This window comes from Humulus lupulus, chromosome 3 (genome assembly GCF_963169125.1).
Source record: "Humulus lupulus chromosome 3, drHumLupu1.1, whole genome shotgun sequence".
NCBI lineage: Eukaryota > Viridiplantae > Streptophyta > Magnoliopsida > Rosales > Cannabaceae > Humulus > Humulus lupulus.
This window is the reverse complement of record NC_084795.1, coordinates 12,661,989-12,684,169: the sequence shown is the minus strand read 5'-3', so window position 1 is coordinate 12,684,169 and position 22,181 is coordinate 12,661,989. Positions and strand designations below refer to the sequence as shown.

The 22,181-nt window shown below is 30.2% G+C and overlaps 2 protein-coding genes and 1 long non-coding RNA gene across 5 annotated transcripts; 2 read left to right on the top strand and 1 right to left on the bottom strand.

The window, feature by feature from the left end:
* The first annotated feature begins 10,257 nt into the window (after nucleotides 1-10,257).
* Nucleotides 10,258-15,457, top strand: LOC133822124 (polygalacturonase At1g48100-like). Its single transcript, XM_062254351.1, has 7 exons — nucleotides 10,258-10,787; nucleotides 12,502-12,633; nucleotides 12,756-12,986; nucleotides 13,103-13,147; nucleotides 13,249-13,456; nucleotides 14,396-14,586; nucleotides 14,739-15,457. The coding sequence occupies exons 1-7, from the start codon at nucleotides 10,398-10,400 to the stop codon at nucleotides 15,129-15,131; spliced, it is 1,590 nt and encodes a 529-aa protein (XP_062110335.1). The 5' UTR covers nucleotides 10,258-10,397; the 3' UTR covers nucleotides 15,132-15,457.
* Nucleotides 12,350-13,254, bottom strand: LOC133822128 (uncharacterized). Its single transcript, XR_009887807.1, has 2 exons — nucleotides 13,074-13,254; nucleotides 12,350-12,918 (listed from the first exon to the last, which is right to left on the bottom strand). It is a non-coding gene; the product is annotated as an uncharacterized LOC133822128 (long non-coding RNA).
* Nucleotides 15,458-17,323: 1,866 nt separating the features above from the next.
* On the top strand, nucleotides 17,324-22,175 carry LOC133822126 (1,4-dihydroxy-2-naphthoyl-CoA synthase, peroxisomal). Of its 3 annotated transcripts, none has more exons than XM_062254354.1 (10): nucleotides 17,324-17,518; nucleotides 18,053-18,303; nucleotides 18,414-18,536; nucleotides 20,307-20,408; nucleotides 20,516-20,554; nucleotides 20,662-20,760; nucleotides 20,870-20,917; nucleotides 20,997-21,092; nucleotides 21,203-21,325; nucleotides 21,894-22,175. In XM_062254354.1, exons 1-10 carry the CDS (start codon nucleotides 17,515-17,517, stop codon nucleotides 22,008-22,010), a joined length of 1,002 nt encoding a protein of 333 aa, XP_062110338.1. In that variant the 5' UTR covers nucleotides 17,324-17,514; the 3' UTR covers nucleotides 22,011-22,175. The 3 variants fall into 3 exon arrangements, with proteins under 3 accessions (XP_062110338.1, XP_062110339.1, XP_062110337.1); XM_062254355.1 differs by having other exon boundaries at nucleotides 17,326-17,518; nucleotides 18,059-18,303; XM_062254353.1 differs by lacking the exon at nucleotides 17,324-17,518 and having other exon boundaries at nucleotides 18,043-18,303.
* The last annotated feature ends 6 nt before the right edge of the window (nucleotides 22,176-22,181 follow it).

Below are 22,181 nucleotides of genomic sequence, written 5' to 3'. Positions count from 1 at the left end.
GCTTGTGAATCTCACTAGTTTCCAAAGAACACCAGAAAGAACCCCTTTTAAAAAAACTAACAAAAATATGTGAAAACTCGGTTAAAAAAGTAGCATAAATTATTCAATTTTTTAAAACAAATATTTTCAAGAAAAAAGTGATATTAGAATCACCACATGCACAACGATGTTTTCATCTTTAAATTATTATGAATTATATTTTTGGCTTCCTTGTGATCATAACTAACTACTTGGGGAAGATCAAAACATTGTCATTGACAATACTGATTGTAGCAGATAATCATCAATTTCAATGTCTTGAAAGTAAAAATATAGATATGAAAACTATTAGTCAATTTTTATTTTGCTTTTCTTCCCATCAAATAACATATTAGTTTAGTTACAAATAGGTACAATGGGGGACCATTAACATTGTGAATGATAAACCTGTCCAGTCAACAAGTCACCTATAAATTTTAAATATGCAGAACCAAGAAATTTTAACCATTTGCTTTGTTTTGCAGTCTGCAAATTCAAAAGCTGAACTGTATAAAGAATCAGTGGTAGTGACCATAGCTTATAGTATACTGTAAACTCAATTTTAAAGACCCACATGTCACAAATTAATACTGATAATTAATTAATTAATTAATTTTTTACTTAATCTGTTGAACTGCTTCTCTATTTGCAAAGTGACAAATACATACATTTTGCTAATATAATATTATTATACATTCTAACACATTGTGGTCCACTGGAATTATGTTTCAAGGAAGATTGATCTTGGTTGTCTTATGTCTATGGTTAGTTTCCCAATATATTTTGAAGAAAATGAAAACAACTAAAGCCTGTTTGTTTTTTTATTCTTTCCAGTAAAAACTCTCTGAAAAACCAAAACAAAATTGTCACTCGTAATTGCTTTTGTATGCCTGTGCAATTTTCAAAAAAGAAAAGAAAAGGTGGGACTTCATTTTCCTCTGTTTGAATTTTGAAGAAAAATGATATATTTTTTTAATATAAAGAAAGTGTAAGGATAAGTTAATAACTTAGAAGTATCACAAAAGAGATTGAGAAAATGACAAAGTCAGGAAAATATTTTCTTGTTCATTATTTTATTTTATTTTATTTTTCTTGTAGTTTTTCTTTACTCAACAAAATTCAATCCAGATAGAAGGAACATGATGATAAGGCATGAGTTTTGTTGAGGTTGTGCTATGTGCCCCTCCAAAGTGGGTTTTGGTATCTATCAACTACACTTAAGATGAGAAATGGATAGAAAGGAATAAGAAGACAACTCAAAATTCTCAAAATGTGGATGCCAAGACTCCAATACAGATAACCTTTTTGTATTTATATATGTAGTTTTTAGTGGTTCTGTTATTAATTTTCATGTCCTTGAAAATTTTAGGCACCAAAGTGAAGACCCCTATTTCAGATGACACCCTGGCTGGCTTTCAGCTCAGCTGGCTATTCTTAATCCATTACAATAACAATAATCATAATAGAGAAAGAAAAAAAAATTGGACACAGAATACAACAAACTTTATTATATATAAATATATATTTGTTTATGGCTTTAGCTTATATATAAAATTTGATGTCCATTCATGCCATAAACCCTAAACAAATATACACAACTTATTATAGAAAAAAACACATGCACATGCAGTGGAGAAATGCATAGGCAAAAGAAGTCACGAGTGGCTGCCACCTAATACAAGACTACAAAATATATATACATATTTATACAACTATATATATATATATTATGTCTTTACATAATAAAACAACATTGGCATCATTCTTTTCTTTCTTTTTTTTTCTTTCAACTGTTTTCAAACCTCTTATATATATTTGTTGTTTGAAACAATAAAAAAACTGCCATACTTTGTCCTGCTTGGAATCAACAAAAAAAAAATATTTATATTTATATATGTGTAACAAATATTTACTTTAAAACAGAAGAACTCACACAACTTGCATACATTTATTATTTGTAGACAAAAAAGAGAAGAAGCTAGTAATAGAGTAAAAATAAGGGTAATAATAAGATCATGAATTCTTGTCCTGAAGAGCAAGCAAGATCAGTAGTACTAGTAGTAACCGAACCACAAACATGAGTTGAGCTGAGAGCAGAGCTTTAGATAGAAGCTCAAATTGATCCGTGACTTCATCTTTTTTGGGTCGAGAAATGTGGGCCACAAATTGAGAGTTATAGTCATTCGAATACAAACAACAAAGGTAGGGACAGTATCATCACTTTTTGTCGTTCAAAAAATATATATAAATATTTTAACTGTCGTTTTTTGGGATCTTATTACTTGTAAGACACATACACGTTTTGTAGGCAAATGAAAATTCACATGCAAAACACTACTATTACTACTACAACTACAAACACAACTAGTCTACCATAACCATTATGAGAAGCTATGAATTTTGAGTAACTTACAATCATAGAGCTAGCTCCCCAATAGGGGAAGCTTCATATTACTTATATATGGCCACATATATGGTGAATTATTTAAATTTACTTGAATTTTTTTTTACATATTATATATACTTTAATTGCTCCAAATCTCAAGAATGATCCGTGACCTCCTATTCTTACAAGTTAATTTTGAATTGGGTCGTTTGCTGTTTCGTAGGGCCAACACCAAATGGTGCACATTTTCCACTCATATGATCTCTTTTGACGGTCTTGATCATATTATGATAAGTTAGTAGGTAGTGTGAAATATTTCACTTAAGTTATTATTAAGTAATCTAAAATATTGTCTGTTTGGTATCACTTAGGGTTGTTTGGTAACACTTAAAAAAATAGTTTTTTATTTAATTATTTAGAAATTTGAAAATTAAACATAAAATGTATTTGATAAATCTATTTTTATTTATTATTTTTTTAAAATTTTAATTACAACTTATTAAATTTTGAAAACAAAAATTTTTTACTTTCAATTTTTTTTTAAACAGTTTTCATTTTTTCCTTTCATTTTTTTCTTCTCTTCCTCAAATCAACACCTCATATTGTTAAACAAAAAATAAAAATAAAAGTTATCAAACACGTTTATTATTTTTTGTTTTTAAAAACAAAAAATAAAAATAGTTACCAAACATATTTTTATTTTTTTTAAAATAAAAAAAACAAAAATAAAATAATATTTCTATTTTTGTGTTTAAAAAATTCAATAACAAAAATTTTTACCAAACGAGCCCTTAAATAAATAGTTTTTTATTTAATTAATTAAAAATTTAACAATTAAATATAAACTTGTGTTTGGTAACTCTATTTTTATTTATTATTTTTAAAATTTTTAATTAAAATTCTTTAAATTTTGAAAATAGAATTTTTTCACTTTCAATTTTTTTTTAAACCATTTTCAAATTTTCGTTTTTTTCTTCTTTTCTTCACATCAACACCTTATTTTGTATTGTTAAACAAAAAATAAAAATAAAAGTTATCAAACACAATTGTTATTTTTTGTTTTTAAAAATAAAAAATAAAAATAGTTACCAAACATATTTTTATTTTTAAAAAATAAAGAAACAAAAATAAAAATAATATTTCCATTTTTGTGTTTAAAAAATTCAAAAACAAAATTTTTACCAAACCACCCAAGTAGTTTTTTTTTTGCAATAAATTCTGTTTTATACTTATTTAGTGCGACGATAGTCAACAAATAGTCCATAAAATTTAACGAAAGGTGACTAAAGATCATATTAAATTAGTATAATATATATATATTTTATTGTAAAGAATATTACTTAGTAACTTGAGCGTAATATTTTAAACTATTTACTACCGTCAAAAAATTAGTTAATGTGGCTTTGCAGCAAATTTCTTTATTGTGGTATACAAGTTACTTTTTTTTCGTGTGTGAATCAAGGTTGATTCTTTTCTTTGTTTTTTTGTTCAATTTTCTTTTCTTTTTCTTTTGCTTTATACATATTTAAAGATTAAAGTTGATGTTAATCGAGCTTTCCATATGTTTTTTAAAGTGGCTAAAAAGATGGTATTTATCAATTTTAGTGAAGAAATTAATTAAGTAATGATTTGCACATAAGAATAGAGTGCTTTAATTTGCTTTTAAACTTGAGAAGACTACTGCCCTCTCTTTTAACTTTCTCTTTCTCTTAAATCATTGAGATAAAAGAAAACTTTAAACCTTAACCTTATTATTATTGCTATGGATGTGTTTTTGGTAAATGTTGGATTATGTTCTGGATGATCACTAACAAAAATATTATATTTCGTACTTCTTTTTACGTTTATGAATTCTTATTTTTATTGTTTTTGGATTATTGGCCTCTTTCTTTAATTACTTTTTGCTTTTGTTTTTATCTTGATCAGTAACAAAAGGTCAGTTGGAATTATTAAAAAATAGTTTGGTAACTACCGCATATTAAAAGGGAGCTAATTAGGGTTGAAAACAAGATTAATGGTGATAGGGTTAATAATTAAGGTGACTAATATTGAGTTAATTGTCATTAAAATAAGCAAATAATAATAATTATGTATCACATCACACACTGAAAATAAAATCAAGGTTTAAAATGAGATTGACAGCAAATCCAAACCGTGGGGTACTTTTTAGATCCTCTAAAATTAGAATGACTGAGAAAATGATATAAAAATGTGAAGAACAAATATTGTACGTATGCATGTTTATATATATATATATATATATTTATATAAATAGAATCTTCAGAAAACTAATCTCAGATGGCATCAAGGCAACTAGGTCGAATCCAATAATTAATTACTGCTCTCCATATTTGTTGGGGTGATGTAATTTTTTTTAAATATTTTTTTTGGCAAGTGTTGTGGAATATTTTAGGTAGGTGACAATTGTACTTTTTTTTTGCGAAGAAGTTTTAATTGTGCTATTTGAAATTAAAAAATGACCCATGGCTAAGTGCCTAATAAATATAATACCTTTCGAAAAAAAGAAAAAAAGTGCCTAATAAATAGAAATTTGACAAGGATCATGGGTGTGTGCCTGCTACAAAATGGAGCTTTGACAACGACTTTGGTTATTTTGTAAAGGAAATAAAATGAAACAATATTTGAAAATTATAATAAATAAGTTGAAATATATATTATTCTTGAGTGGCAATTATATTGTTATAAGTACCAATTCTTTATGTTAAAAAAATTAATAGAAAAAAAATTGAAATTTAAGTTGTTGTATCAATGTTATATAGTTGTCATCGAGGTTGGGGCATCTAAATATAGTATTAAAGTTTAGTACGTATAGAATTAGTATCGAACTAGTATCAATTTTATATAATAAGAAGATTCACAAAATATGAATGATCAATATTTTTTAACAAACAAATTATATTTCAACTTAATTAAATTAGTATTTATGCAACTCAATTATTACTTAAAAAAATTTATAAAAATTAATTATAAAGTGAAAATAATTAACCGTAAAATTGTTTCTAAGCATTAAAGACATATATAAATGCTACAAAATATGCTCGTGAGCAATTTTGTCCAAAACTATATCATAGGCATATTTTTTAAAATAGATAATATTTTTCAAAGATTGAGTTTTATAAAAACATGTGGACCCTTAAACATCTATTTGCAGTTTGCACTACCTATGACTTTATTTTTTGCCAGGAATTTATTCATTTGGTACCTTATGTTTTTACAAAGTATCATTTTTGTACCATCTGTTTTCAATAATGCTTATATGGTACCCTGTATTTTAAAATTATACATATTTGATACCCTAGACTCAAATTTGATAGAGAAAATTTTGTCAATATGATCAAACTGTCATTAGTTATAAGTAATTAAGTAATTAAATTTAAATTTGGAACTTACATAATTGACAGCAGTTTGATTAAATTGATAAAAATTTATTAATTAAATTTGAGTTTAGGGTACCAAATATGTACGATTTTAAAATACAGAGTACCATATGAGCATTATTGAAAACAAAGGGTACCAAAATGATACTTTGCAAAAACACAGGGTACCAAATGGTTACCTACCCATTTTTTGCCACTTAACTATTTATATGGAAATTTACATCTGTTAATATTTCTATGATTTTGTTTTAATTTTTCAAATATATGAGTTTTAGATTCTCATATAAATGTATAAGTAAACAAATTAGTCATAGTTTTTTTTACATAATTAAGTTGTATTTTAAAAAAATTGATGGTTTGTGAATTTAGGATAGAGAAATAATGATGATTTGTTGTAGTTTAGAATATTTGATGAGTAGTAGTAATGACTAGAGTAATGATTTATCATGATATTACAATTGATGTTGTTGAGTGGACAAGTGAAGAAATTTGGGTTTGGGGAAGTAAAGTTTATGTTTTAGAGAGTATAGGATAGTGGAAAGTGGTAGAGTTTTATTGATGGTTTGTTGTTTGTACTTATACTATTTGTTACTCATGATAGGGTATTTATAGTGGCTAGTCCACTTTACATTTGTGGCTAAAATTATTTGTTCTAGATTTTTCTAGTATATTTGATTTACAAATATAACTTCTAGATTAATCTACACAATAAATAGTCCATATTATTTAAGCATATAGCTTCTAAGATGTTTTACACTATAAAGTATTCTAGACAATGTCTTTGAAGTTCATCTATTCTACAAGTATCTAGAAATTTCTTAAGTAAAATATTCTACAAATGTCTAGAACATTTTAGAGTATTCAAAAAATGTGTAGCAAATTCTAATAAAAATTAACAAATTTAAAAGACTATTAATTGTGGCTTTTTAAAATTAACTTTTTAAAACTGACATATGATAAGGTTATATTTTTATATATTTGTTATTAAAAATTAATTAGTTGTGAAATCCATTATTTTGATGTACTTCATCAATTTATGGGTCCAAAAAATTGAAGAGCTAATCATATTGTTAAGTTCATTTTTATTAGTGCTAGACAGCTATATAAAACTCTCTATGATAAACATCTCCACTTATACCTTTAAAACTTGCTATTAGAGAACAAATTTTCTCCTTCAACTTAAAAACATTTTGCTCTATTAAATGCTAAGTAATTAATGGTATTTAGGAAGCAAATTGATCTAATTCTTTTTTCTCTAGCATATATATATATATGTGTGTGTGAAATCCCTTCGATAAACTTTATTCCAAACACTACAGAAAGTTACCTACAATTAGTAATACTATAATCGCTTTACCCTTCATTATAAACTCGATAATATACAAGGGATTATTGAGAGAATATTGTCTTTGCAATATCAAAAGACTATTAATTAAGTTTGTGATATGATTATTTTGAGACTGAAGTAAATCTATAACCAACTGAAAAATAAGAATTTTGATAGAATTGTTTATGTAGTGTGCTAGACACTATAAAAGTGCCCCTAAAAAAAGAAAAAGAGAAATATCTATAAAAGTGGGTCTACATTTATATTAATTGTAGTGTACGTATTAATCACTAGTGCCTTGTAGTTTTGGTCATGGAGTGATCCTAGTGATGTCGTTTTGTTAAATTTGATTGCATGAAAAATTTGATGCCTCATGAGTGAGTGGAACATTTTCTCTCATTGATTAATAATGGAGTAGAAGGAATGGAACACTATTAATCATCTATATAATATATATATATATATATTTATAGATGTATGAATGAAGATGGAGATGGAGTTCACGAGAGCCAACAAAAAAAAAAGTTCACGAGATTGTATTTATTAATTAAACACAAAAAGACGGCTGCCTAAGAAGCCCCTTATTCAACTCATAAAAATCCCTTTTAATTTCCCTTTTCTTTCTTTATATTTGGTTTTCAAATTCAAAGCAGAAGAAGACACACAACATCAAGAAAAAGTGGGGTTCTAATTAAAACACTATCAAATACCAAAAACATAAGATATCTTTTCTGACTATTATGTCTCCAAGTACGTACATGATTAATATTAAGGTATACACACACACACACACACATTATTATTATTATTATTAGATTCCACTTTTTGGTGAGTAGAGAGGATTTGAAAGAGAAAACGTTTATATAAATCCTATTTGTACCTAAAAAACAAAATAACCATCTCATACTTGTTGATTGTTAATACATACATACATAATTTGTACTCAATAATTAATAATGAGATGTCATTTTAGGGTTTAGGAAAAAAGGAAAGTGGGTGTAGACAAGTATGATTTTCCAGAGGAGGAAATTAAAAGTGACATGAAATTGGAAGAGGTGAGATGAGATGAGAAGTAAGAAAATAGTATAACAAATTAATTAATGGGAATGGGGAAAGGGACTTGAGACAGGTGAGGTCAAAGAGTTGTACAGTTAGTGTATTTGGGGATAATGAAAATGAGGTTTTGCTCATCTCATATTCTCATCATCTACTTAGATACAAATTCCAATATGACTTCTTATAGCCACAGAAAATACTTTGATACAAATTCATTTCATTCCTCACCTTATCATATACTTCTCATTACCTTAACTACCTCATCTCACTCATCATCACCCAATTAAATTTCAAACCCACCAAAAAATAAAATAAAAAAATACTGATATTTCTGTCAATAACATTCCTTCCAAATAAATCCCCGCTTTACATCACTTTCCACATCATTTTCTAGGAATTTTGGAGGGCATTCTTGTTATATTCTACATCTCTTTAAAAGTACCCTTATGCAAATTCTCATAAAAAAAATATATTATTAAGCATTATAGTCTACATGTCTATTCAAATAAACTACTTTTTTTTTAATTAAGCTTTGTGATTTTGTAGGGAAATTTTTAGTAAAAAAGAAAGAAATAAAGTTCTTCTAAGGAAATGATCTCAATTCTCGAAGGGGATTTTGTTTGTTTATAGTATACCGTACATTCCATGGTAGCATATAGTACTGATTAAGTTATTTAGTTAAATATTACTTACACAGAAGAAGTTTTTTTTCTTTTTCTTTTTTCCTTTGGTTAACCTAAACCGTTAGTATTCCACTAAGACATGTGATCTGAACTCAGAACACAAGCCAGAAAAACAATTTAAATTTCCTAAAATGTTTATGACATACATTATTGTTTTAAGCTGTACAATTTGACACAGTACTATGTGTGTACTGCTTTGTCATTACTTCAGAAATACACATGAAAAACCATGGATGGCAAAAGAAACTATGGGCGATGAAGATACTGGTTTGTGTTTCTTTACATCAACTTCATAATAATATATATGTATACATACCTACATAATTATTTAATTAATTTATACTAATCATAACCAAGTATTATGGTAGACAGACAGTTCTGTGATCACCATTATTAACATAGTTTTTTCATTACTAAAGTGGGACCTTTTGGGACTGTTTAGGGTTACCCTTTTAAACACTACTTTTTTTAATACTCATTGGGATGTTGTAGAAGCAAAAGCTTTACAAATTAGGAGAAGAAGGATGGTGAATTTGTAGCCAAGGGAATCAAGAAGACAAAAAAGCCAAAAAAATTTAAAAAAAAAAAAAAAAGAGTTGAGTCCGTGAACGAAGCATGTGACCATAAAGTGTTGTTATAATCAGTGCCGGACCTTGACACCTTATAGACCCACTCACGTGTCACTTTTTGGCTTCCACATTTCCCTAATCCTAAAATAATAATTAATAATAATAATATCTTATCATTTGGCTTGGTTCAACACAACACAACACAGCTAAACTAGGCTTTCAATGTGCCAAAACATAACCAATTATAAGCTATAACTAGTAGCAGTACCTGTTATCGATACAGAATTTTGACCATTAATTGCTTGTGTTAACATCATTATCACATACAATGTAGCTCAAACACTTATGGAGAAGCTAAGGCTTAGACTATATGAACTATAAATATACCAACAATATTGAAATATTGTAGAACAAAAGAAAAACCAGCCTTTTAAGATAATTCGTTTATTGGGTATTGTCTCTTTTTGTGTCAAGCTAGCTAAAATGAAGAATATTTCATTTGGTTTAGTGTATTTACTATCTTCTAAGACTAATTAGTTATTTAAGCTTGGCTTGTGTGGATGGCTTGATCAGATCAAAAGTAACAACATTGTGACACTTGTCATGTATAAAATGGGTCCTTTATGATGACGAGGCCAACAAAATTCCAACAAATTTTTTTAAAATTGCATATGTTAGTGTATAGTATACTACTGCTCCAACTACGACATAGAATGTAAAACTATACATAGATAAAACAAAACGAAACTCACATTACACATATAGCCTTTAATATCAATAATAATAATAATAATAATACTATTGTACCTTATTTTTGCATATGTATTAACAGTCTTACCAGAAGCTTTTGAGCTCTCTCCCTATTTAAACCCAACTCTCATTTGTTCATACCATCATCATCATCACCACCTCTCTCTCTCTCTCTCCTTTTCTCTCTCTTGTCCACATTGTGTTAAGAAAATGGGTGGTTTTAGTTTCAGCAGTCTCACATTCATGATTCTGGTTGGTTTTCTGGTGTGGTCATCAAATTTTGAAGCTTGCATTGGTGGAAGGGGTAGACACTGGAAGCACCAGAACAAAGGAGCCTCATCTTTGTACAATAAAAAGAAAGGCAAGGGCCACAGCAGCCACAACAACCATCATGGTGGTTCATCAAAGCCAAAGTCTCCGCCACCTCCGCCGCATTACAAAGCAGCTCCGCCGCCGCCGCCGACTACTGTCAAGCCCGGTGGCGACACTCCGCCGTCGAGTCCACCCAAAAATAAAGGTTACAACAATGGTCATCAGTCATCAACCTTTAACGTTATTGATTTTGGTGCCAAAGGTGATGGAAGTACGGACGATACCAAGGTGTGTTAATTTTTTTGCTTTGTTCATAAATATTTCTTGCTTAAGAACAGGGGAATCCTCTGTTTTTTCTTTTATTTTTTTTTATAATATATACATATATATATATATATTTATACGTTAGGATGTAGTTTTTTACATACATTTTAGAGAATTTTAGTTTATGAACTTTACTTGCACTGCATTAAAAGTGTTTGAGATAAATTGACTAGTCACGAAACTCAATAGTCTGAAAAAGGTTCTGTTTTTTTGGTTTTAGTTAATTGTATTTTATTTTTCCTTTTTAAGGGTAATATGTTAAAACTACATATTTAAATAACAAGAGGAAAAGACAAAAATCTCTGTTCTGGTGTTGGAAAATTTTATTTTGATAATTTTCATCCATTTATGTCATTACATGTATTTTCCTCTTTCCAACATGCAATATGTTTGGCTTAGAATTTTTTTAGCGACTGTGTTTTGAATTTTTATTTATCCCGTTTATATATAAATATATATAGATAGCCAATACAAATATTTATTTATCCCGTTTATATATATATATATATAAATATAAATATATATAGATAACCAATACAAAATATTCACTTTCTTCACAACCTGGTGCATCCTTTTTATATTTTCGAATGTTGCATAGATATAATATTAAATTTTTTTATATAACGGCGTACATTGTAGTTATTTAGAACATTCTACAAATTTTTTAAAATTATGAATAAATTATAGTACCAAAAACATAATTAAATCAACTTGTTGCATGTATGCTTATTTTTTGTATACGAATGTAAAAGTTGTTTGAATCTTGTTTTAGACACGGTAAATGATTACAATGTACACTGTCATATAAAAAAATTAGAAAAAAAATTATCGAAATGTAGAAAACACAAATTAACTGCACCAGTGTTACCAAAAAATAGATACAATGTAGTGGTTCTCTATATATAAATTAATTGGTTCTTTATCCCGTACATACTGCAATAATATATAGTATCATTTGTATTGTTTTATTTTTAAATTACGTATAATATGCCATGAGACTAAATAAAGAAGAGGACTACATCCAAAATCCTCTTAAAATTATACTAACTTTTGTAATTCTTCATTCAATTTCTTCATCATGTTGTTTAGGTAATTTTGTACTTTAGGACCCACTATATTAATTCAAATGTGACACCTATCTTCTTTTTAATTATTAATGTACCCTTAAAATTAATCTTAATAAACCGTACAACTTTCCAATTTAAGTGACGATTTATAATGAAATATGACGACCTAACGTGTAAGTACATTGCAACGCAGAATTATTATGAGGTTTCCTTTTCAATATCTTGTGGTCATTCTTTTTTGAGATTCTGGTAGAGAATTGAAACAAAGGAATAAGAGAGAGAGAAATGGTAGTGGGATATTATTTATATAATATTATCTGTAGGCATAGGCACGTAATTCTCAGGATTTAAAAGTAGTCGAGTTTGATGTTACGTGGGCCACTTTTTTTTTTTTTGAGTTACATTATGTCATATAGTTGATGCCCAAAGACAATAGTATTGCCCCATGAATGGGCCCCACACAGTGAAATGATTCTCGTTACAGCAGTTGGATCAAGATTCCAACAATAATTGTATACAGTTATATATGTCTTTTGTGTAAATTAACACCAATAATTGGCATTAATTTCGTAATGAACACAGTAACAATAATTTGCTATGGTACTATGCAGGCATTCCAAGCTGCATGGGCAGCTGCTTGTAAGGTCGAGGCATCAACACTCCTTGTGCCTGCTAAATATGAATTCTTTGTTGGGCCCATCGAATTTTCTGGCCCATATTGTGAGCCCAACATTGTCTTTCAGGTAAATTAGTGGTTCAAAAAGAGAATCCACTCGGTGATAAAAATGATCTCAATGCCATACCTGTGTGCTAAATATCATTAGTCTAACTACTTAATATTACTCTCTTTTCTTTCTTTCCATAGCTGGATGGCACAATCATAGCCCCAACAGACCCCAAAGCATGGGGAAAAGGTCTATTCCAATGGCTTTTATTCTCAAAGCTAAGAGGAATCACAGTTCAAGGGAATGGAATTTTAGAAGGAAAAGGGTCAGTTTGGTGGCAAGAGGCCTCTCTTTATGATGATCCTGCAGATGATGAATTAAAGCTCATTATCCCATTAAACAGCACAGTACATCTACTCCCACCTGTCCCGGTAATTATATTCCTTCACTTTTGTAACTTTCCCTGGATTATTCACTTTCCTTATTAAATTATACTCAACAGACAGTCCAAAACTTACCTTGATCTTCATTGAATTTTCTGTGGTAGATAAGAAGCAAGCTTAGTGCGAAAATGCCAAGCATCAAACCAACGGTAAGGACCACTTGTGAGAAGCTAACATCCAAAGATAACTCAAAAATTTCAATGACTTCATATGGGGAGTAACATGTTTGTTGTATTTTTTTGTTAAACAGGCCCTGAGATTTTATGGGAGCTTTAATGTGACAGTCACGGGGATAACAATCCAGAACAGTCCTCAGTGCCACCTCAAGTTTGACAACTGCGTTGGGGTGTTGGTCCATGACATGAGTGTGTCATCTCCCGGTGATAGTGCGAATACGGATGGAATTCACCTGCAAAACTCCAAAGATGTGTTAATCCACACCACCACTCTCGCCTGTGGTAATTAAATTTTAATCACTTTTACATGATTAGTTTATAGTTTTCTTATTCACAGTATCTGGTTTAAACAATGGTAGAACACAGATGATGCCTTAGTATCCAAAGTCAAAAGGGTTAAAACATAGTAGGAACATGTGAAAAAGAATTTGATGGCATTAGTGTAATTAAAAAAGAAAAACAAAGATCATATCATATCTACTTGAATAGCTAAGATGAGATCCCGGAAATGCAAGGCACAAGCTTATCTCCTACCTCTATACTTCTTCCTTACCTTACACCTCTGACCACTGATAAATTGACATGTGGCATCAAACAACCCGCCTCACCCTAACCATTATAACCACCAGTTGTATGGTCCATTTTAAACCTTATACATACTACCTTCAGTGGACCACGAGATAAAAAGATTAGGCTTTGAACCCCACAGAGAAAAAAAAAGCTGCAGTACTATTGTTTTTAATTCCTCATCTGTCTTCATCAAGAACTAGAAGCTTTGCATTATATTCCTCCGCCATCGTCCACTTCTGCACTTTTACTCAATAAGGCAACTTGATATTACCGTATAGGATCACATAAAACAGGTGAATTTCCAGCCAAAGAATCTTTTCCTTTTTCCTTTTTCCTTTTATTAGAAAACATAAGATAAGCTATGCTCTCAGAACCAAGTGCTTTGAGCAATAAGACATAACAATTAAGCACCTAAGTTTATAATAAGCTAGTGTCAAGTAAGGTACACACCATGGAGCTTAAGAAAAAAAATGTGAACATAAATTTGCAGTAACCAACTAATATGAACAAGGTAGAGGTCGGGGATTTAGAAGTGCACATAAAGTGATGCAAATTAGAATGACATAGATATTGAATGAAACAAACCCATATGTTAAGTTATTTTAAGAGTGAAAATTATAAAACGTTCTTAACATGTACTGAATTGTGCAGGAGACGACTGCATTTCAATTCAAACTGGATGCTCAAATATATACGTACACAATGTGAACTGCGGACCAGGTCACGGAATCAGCATTGGAAGTCTAGGCAGGTATAACACCAAAGCTTGTGTCTCTAACATCACCATCCGAGATGTCATGATGCACAACACAATGAATGGTGTCAGAATCAAGACTTGGCAGGTATAAATCTTGATTTAAGCAGAGTCATGACCATTATAGAAAGAGTTTATATCCAAATATTCTTCATGTTCTCCTAGTGTCCGTACTTGAAAAGCAAAAACTACTTCCAAGTTCTTATCAATACTTAAAAACACTATATCTTGTATTTGCAGGGTGGATTAGGCTCTGTCCAGGGAGTTCTGTTTTCAAACATCCAAGTTTCTGAAGTTCAACTTCCAATTGTGATCGACCAATTTTATTGTGACAAAAGTAACTGTAAGAACCAGTCATCAGCTGTGGCTGTATCAGGAATCACCTATGAGAGAATAAGAGGGACCTATACAGTAAAACCTGTACACTTCGCCTGCAGTGACAATCTACCATGCATAGATGTGACGCTAAATTCCATACAGCTTAAGCCAATACAAGAACGGTATCACATGTATGATCCCTTCTGCTGGCAGACTTTCGGAGAGTTGAGGACTCCTACTGTCCCACCAATTGATTGTTTACAGATGGGAAAGCCTTCAAGCAACCGACTTCAATCTGATCATGATACATGTTGAGAATCTATACAAAGTATCATCTGAATGGTGTATTCTCTTGTGTGGTCGGCATGATTTTCCTGACCCCTTTCAACACCAAATCGAGTTAGATTTTTAAGCATGTATAGTTTGTCAGGTAGTCCTAGTTTGTAGGGAGTTACTTATTAGTAGGGTATTACATTGCCATTATGAGAGAGCATACAGAATTTCCTTTTTAGCTGGATAAGTAAGTTATAGTAGTTATAAAGTATAAAGCCATTGTTTATTGTTATGGCATATTGCTTGAGTGACATATATTATTATACGAGTGGTTGCATCTAAGTTTGAAATAAAAGGTTCCATATCTACGTACTGGTGATTATGGACATTGCAAATATAAGAGAACCCATAAGAAAATGTGTGTTTTAATCATGCATATGAGCAAGTAATATTGGGCAAATCAAATTTCTATGAATCATTCAAAGCCTCCAAATTTAAGATTAATGAAAAACAATTTTCCCAGCAATGATAAGAAACCAAGAACTCACAAAACAAAAACTTTTACAAACACAGCCAGAACACTTTCAAGCTAAGATCACAAACTCAACAACAAGGTTTATGTGGTTCGACCATATAGATCTACACCCACGGGCAGGCAGTTTATAGCTCTATTACCACCTAAGTACCACAGAAACAAGTTTACAGCTTCTCAAGATCACTCGAGAGAATTCTTGACACTCTCAAAGTCTTTAAACTATAGATCAGTTTCCACTTGCTGCTTTACAATATGTCAGCACCGAAACAAGTCATATACATAAGAATATCAAATGTCAGCAAATTCTGAGTAGGGCATAGGCTTAAGCAATGGCAAATTAGGGACCTTCTAAACTCAACAAGAGCAATCATATCAAAAGCCTAAATAGAGAAGAAGAAAAAACGACATTATTATTGATGGTCATGTTTTTATTAAGAGAATGATCTTCGTGACTTGCGGTTAGCTCAAAGGCTCAAAAAGTTGGGTGGCTACATAATACATTTGGCAATACTTGTACAAAAAAAAAAAAAATCACAATCTGTCGGAACTTTTTGTTAAAAGTTAAAAGTGAATTGTTAAAAATTAAAAACATATATTTGTGTGTGATATGTAAAAAATACTCCACAAATAGTGTATATAAGATGCAAGTGCCATGGTGTGCTCCAAGGGCCACCCAATTTTGTGCGAATGGGTGGTTGACCACCACGCACGCTGTCACTGCCGTCCCAGCTGAGCTGGAGTCAGATCAGAATAACCAGAGAATACATCATTTTTACAAAAAACATTTTCCTCTAATAAAATCGAATTTTCTCTGAGCTTTTTGACCGTGTACAAGAGCGAAGCCTTTCGGTGCGTCTTAAAGAGAGTGAGCCAAAAAAATTATCAGTAATTCGTTTCAATTTTTATTTCAATTCAGAAATGAGCACAATCTTTATATGCATAAATTAAATTGAAGGGCCCAGAAAGCAATTGTTGCAATCACAAAATGATGGGCTCACCCTATTACCCCATCAAATCTCCCATACCAACAGGTCCCTTCGAACATAAAATTTTTGTCGATTAATGTACGAATACAGTTCAAATGTTACAATCCTACAATTTCGAGCTTATTTTTAATCAGTATTCGTCACTCATTAAACTCAATTTAGTAAAGCATAGAGATTACAGAGCAGCTAAATTTCAACGAGCACTAATTTCAGCAGCAATATTAATTATTCCTCAATCAACAGACAAAATAAGAGAGCAATTTCGAATCCAAATATCAACATAGACATACAAAATATATATAAATTTACCCTTACACCAGACTCAGCCTAGTTCAAACGTCAGATATGGCGCACAATCCACCGGAGAGGCAGACACGGAGCTATCAGCCGAGCTTCCCTCTAGTCTCTACTCGCTTATTCAGTATTCAAGATTAGAGCTTCTCTCTAATCTCTTACAAATTTCGATATTTTTCGCTCATCAGATAATTTTTAAAAATAATATCTAAATTAGCGGAAAATTACTAAAAAGTAGTGAAAACGCACCGTTTTTATTATAAGCAGAGCAAGTCGCGCCTTATCCAAAATCTTATCTATCACTGATCATTGGACTATTTTTCATCAGAAACTTAAAATCCAATAAAAACTTGCTTATTTGTGCCCTTTATACTAACTTCCGTTAGTTTATCATATTGTTTTATTTTTTTTCATAATAAAACATATCAAAATCAATTTTTTCTTCTAAATTAAATATACTTTAATTTTTTTAAAAAATATTAAACAAAAAGTATATCTCTCTCAGCTAGCTAGCTCTTCATCAGTGTACTCTCTTTCTCTCTGACATTTTCGCAGCCTCTCTCTCCTTCCTCACCCATCTCACGGTTGTCTCCTCTCTCACTTGGATTCCATGGGTATGATTTTGTTTATATTAGAAACATTTGTGGCTTGGATTTGATGGATGAAAACTTTTGTTTCTCCATGTTCATGTGCTTTTTTTTATGTGATCTTGAACTTGTTAAACTTAAACTGTGGGTTTCTACAGAAACTTGTTAAATCTTACCTTGCTTTAGAACCTGTTAGTTTTGAGAAATCTTCAATATGGTCTATAGTTTGCTCTTTTGTGTAATGATTCCTTCGCAGACTGATCCCTTTTGAATAATGGGTATACTTATACAAAATGGGTCTCTAGATAAAACAGACAAGTTTTAGATTTGCTTAAATGGGGTGTAGTACATTTTGATTATAGAATTAATTTGTTGGCGACAAGTAGTAGTGGGATGATTAAGAAAAAAAACTGTGATTTTTTACATGTTTTATCATTAAAAAAAAATAGTCACATGAAAACAATCTGAGAATTTAATTTCAAGTAGTTTTATATTGATAATCAATATCACTAGTCAGTAGTCATTATCTCTGTATATCTCAATATTGAATAATGGAGAAAGTTTCAGAGAAGGACCTCAACTCAATGAGAAGGAGAATGGCATTGGTAACCAACCATCTCATCCCGGGTCAGTCGGATCATTCGAACTCGAACTCAATTGAGTTGTCTAGTGCGTCGATGAACGACCGATATCATAAGATACACGGCGAAGTATCGACTCACCCTGTCGTGTGGAGAACCGCTTGTGACGATTCTGGTAAGGACTTTGTCGACATTATCTACGAGAAAGCCGTCGACGAAGGAATCGCAAAGGTCAGGCTTTGACTTAAGATTGTTTTTCTTCTTTTTCAACCTTAGCTTGTTTGAGTTGAATTTGATGACAATTATAGAAATATATTTTGATTCTTTTGTTATGGGTAAAGATTACGATTAATCGGCCAGAGAAAAGAAATGCGTTCCGGCCACTTACAGTGAAAGAGCTTATTCGTGCTTTCAATGATGCGAGGGACGATAGTTCCATTGGAGTCATCATTCTCACTGGAAAGGTGTACTTTTTTATTCTTCCATTATTCATTAGTAATTTTACCTTAAAAAAAAAAAGTAATAGACGACTAAAGTTTGAAATTCTTTTTTGAAGTGTAGCGTTTAAGTTCCAATTTTTTTTTTCAAAATGTCTTCAGTGCACATTTTTACCTAACCCTTATCCCTTTAGTGCACATTTTTACCTAACCCTTATCAATATGTTAAAATGGAGACTCATCATAAATATTATAGATTATTGCTGAAAAAAAAATTGGGACTTAAATGTAACCATTTTGAAAGAATGAAAAATTTAGCTGCCAATTTTTCTATAATTTATTATTTTTTTTCAAAAAAATTGAATACTCTATTATTAATATATAAAAAACAAATTCTCAAATATTTTAAGGGAGCTATTTGACTACTCTAAACAAGTTTTACCAGTATATTCCATATTAATTTTTTTAATTAAAAAACTTAGACAAAATAATTGAGAGACTTTAAATAAGTGCCACAAAATAATTTATATATTTATTATTTGTAATACAAAAATTACCTAGTGAGTTTTTATTATTTATTTATTATGTTTTTCCTCTTTATTTATTTGGATCCTATGTTTTGATAAATTATTTTTTAGACCCTGTGTTTTGTAAAATGGTTCAAATATGCCCCTAAACTTAATTTTGATGAATAAAAAATTGAATATAACAACACAGTTCTTAGGCAGAATGACTGTATTTTTGTTCTAAGTTGTTAGTTTGATGAATTATTTGTGATTTTAGTTCAAAAAACTTTGATCAAAATCGAGTTTAGGGGTCTATTTGAACTATTTTATAAAACATATGGTCTAAAAAATAATTTGTGAAAATACAAGGTCTAAACAAGTAATAAAATAAAATACATGGTCTAAAGATGTATAAATCATATTTTATATATATATATATATAATATTACTATTAGATCACTTCCTTGAGTGTTTCAGCTATTTTTTTTTTCATTTTACATCAAATTTATCTATAAATATTTTTATTAATTAAAATAAATAAAAAACTTATAGATTTAGAAAGAGAAAGAAAGAAGAATAATTTAGATTAGAACTATGATATAATTTTGGGATTATATACTTTTATTTTAGTGAAAAGTTTATAATTGATTTAATGTGAGATTATACAATGGCAGAAAATAATATAATAAATAAATAGCAAAAAATCACTAACTAATTATCATACTGAGTTTAGGATTATCTTTTATATATTAATTATAGAGAATTAGATCTGCTTGAAAAGAAAAATTAATTATAGGAAATTGGCTACTAAAGTTTGTGTTCTTTCAAAATTGTAGCGTTTAAGTCTTAATCTTTTTTTTTTTTTTTTTGTGGCAATAGTCTCTAATATTTATGCTAAGTCTCCATTTTATTAGATTGTTAACAACAAAGGGAAAATAGTTACAAATTATTTAATGAAAGGGACTTTTGACATAAACAAAAAAGATTAGAAACTTAAACGAGAATAGTAAAAAAATAGACTTTAGCTGCCAATTACAAGAAAAAAAATGGAAATTTGGCAAAAAAAAAAAAAAAAATCTCTTTTTTCAATGTCACATCGGAAAATGACATTTTTTTTATATAATCATGCAAAATAGGTTTTACCAAAATTCTACACTCTATCGAATTTACTTCACAACTTCTTGTCATTTTGCAAATTGGCAAAATGAATTATTTCCTGTTAATGGAGATTACTGTTCATCCATTTAATTAATTTTGAGCTTGAGTAATGTGTAATGTTAATTTCAACTAGGGAACTAAGGCTTTCTGTAGTGGCGGTGATCAAGCTTTGAGAAAGGCAGATGGTTATTCGGATTTTGAAAATTTTGGTCGTCTTAATGTTTTAGATCTTCAGGTATCGCAGACTATGATCATTGACTCCTGTTATCTTTTTTCTTTAACCACCATTTTTGGGTTTTTGGGAAGATTTGTTAAAAAAAAATTATTATTCTTATTTCCCAGATGCAGATTCGTCGTCTTCCAAAACCTGTGATAGCAATGGTACACTGGTCCTGCTAATCTTACTATGTTCAATCCTCTTAATACAATATGCTCATTGTATTAAAAAAATTCAAAAGAAAAATGATTTCATTAATAATCCTCACCAGGTTGCTGGCTATGCTGTTGGAGGAGGCCATGTACTACACATGGTCTGTGATCTAACCATTGCTGCAGATAATGCTGTTTTTGGTCAAACAGGTCCTAAGGTTCTTATCAACTCAGTCTCAGACTCAAAATTATTTGACTAATCAATCTAGCTTTGAAAGGGTTGTATTGCAGCATCAAACTTCACCAAGTTGTAAAATTTTATTGCAGGTTGGAAGCTTTGATGCTGGCTATGGAAGCTCCATTATGTCTCGCTTGGTAAACTTTCGAGCTGAGACTTCTTAAGAATGACCCATTCAATGTGTGTGAGTGTGATCATTATATATGGAACTAACAGGTTGGGCCCAAAAAAGCACGTGAAATGTGGTTCATGGCAAGGTTTTACACAGCTTCTGAAGCAGATAAAATGGGACTTGTCAATACTGTTGTGCCAGTAAGTTCTTTTGCTGCTAAAATAAAACTTATTCTGCTAAAATAAAACTTATTTGAAGGTCTATATTAAATTGATTGTCTCCTTTGTTATGGTTTTTGATGTTTTTTCAGCTAGAGAATTTAGAGCAAGAAACAATTAAATGGTGTAGAGAAATACTGAGAAACAGCCCAACTGCACTTCGGGTCCTGAAATCGGCTCTTAATGCTGTTGATGATGGTCATGCTGGCCTCCAGGTACGTTGCTCAACTTGGAATCCATTCAACTATTCCAAACATAACACGATAAATTGTGTACAGATGATAAGAAAATTTAGTAAAAAGAGTTTAAAGAAACCAAGAGATTGATAGGCCTTAAATAAAACTGTTTTCATAACAGGACTCCATCGATTGAATTAGCTGATTTGACTCATTTAATATATTTATATAGAGGGGGGTCTCTGAATGAACAATTTTCGGCGCGATTTTTTTTATGATCATGTATATTGTAGTTATTTAGAGTATTGGTGCGATTTTCAGAAAATTCTGAATAGTTTACCGTACCGTAAACTAGGTTCAAATATATTGTTGCACGCGTGATAACTAATATACAGTCATAAAAAAAAATTGCGCCGAAAACTATATACGAGTCGAAAACAAAGAAGAGCTCCACCGATAAAGCTTAAAGTGAAGTACTGTACGAAAAATTCCCAAATTATAAATATACAATTATGATGATGATGATGATTATGTTCCAAATAAATAACACATTTGTTTTATTGAAAATATAATTTAATAAGTGAATATATTTGTATGATCGATGCAGGCCCTTGCAGGAGATGCCACACTTATATTTTATGGTACTGAAGAAGGTAATGAAGGGAAGACGGCGTATGTGGAACGTAGACGCCCTGATTTCTCTAAATTTCCTCGACGACCTTAGTAGACTTTGCCATTATTTATTAATGTAAAGATATCAGTCTGTTTTCAATTTCAATTGGATGTGTTAAGTGTCTTCTACAATTAGTTGCCTTAGAGAGCACTTTTAATAGAGAAACTAAAATGTCTAATTCTTTATAATATAAAAAAAAGAATTGTTAAATAGTCTCTTCTA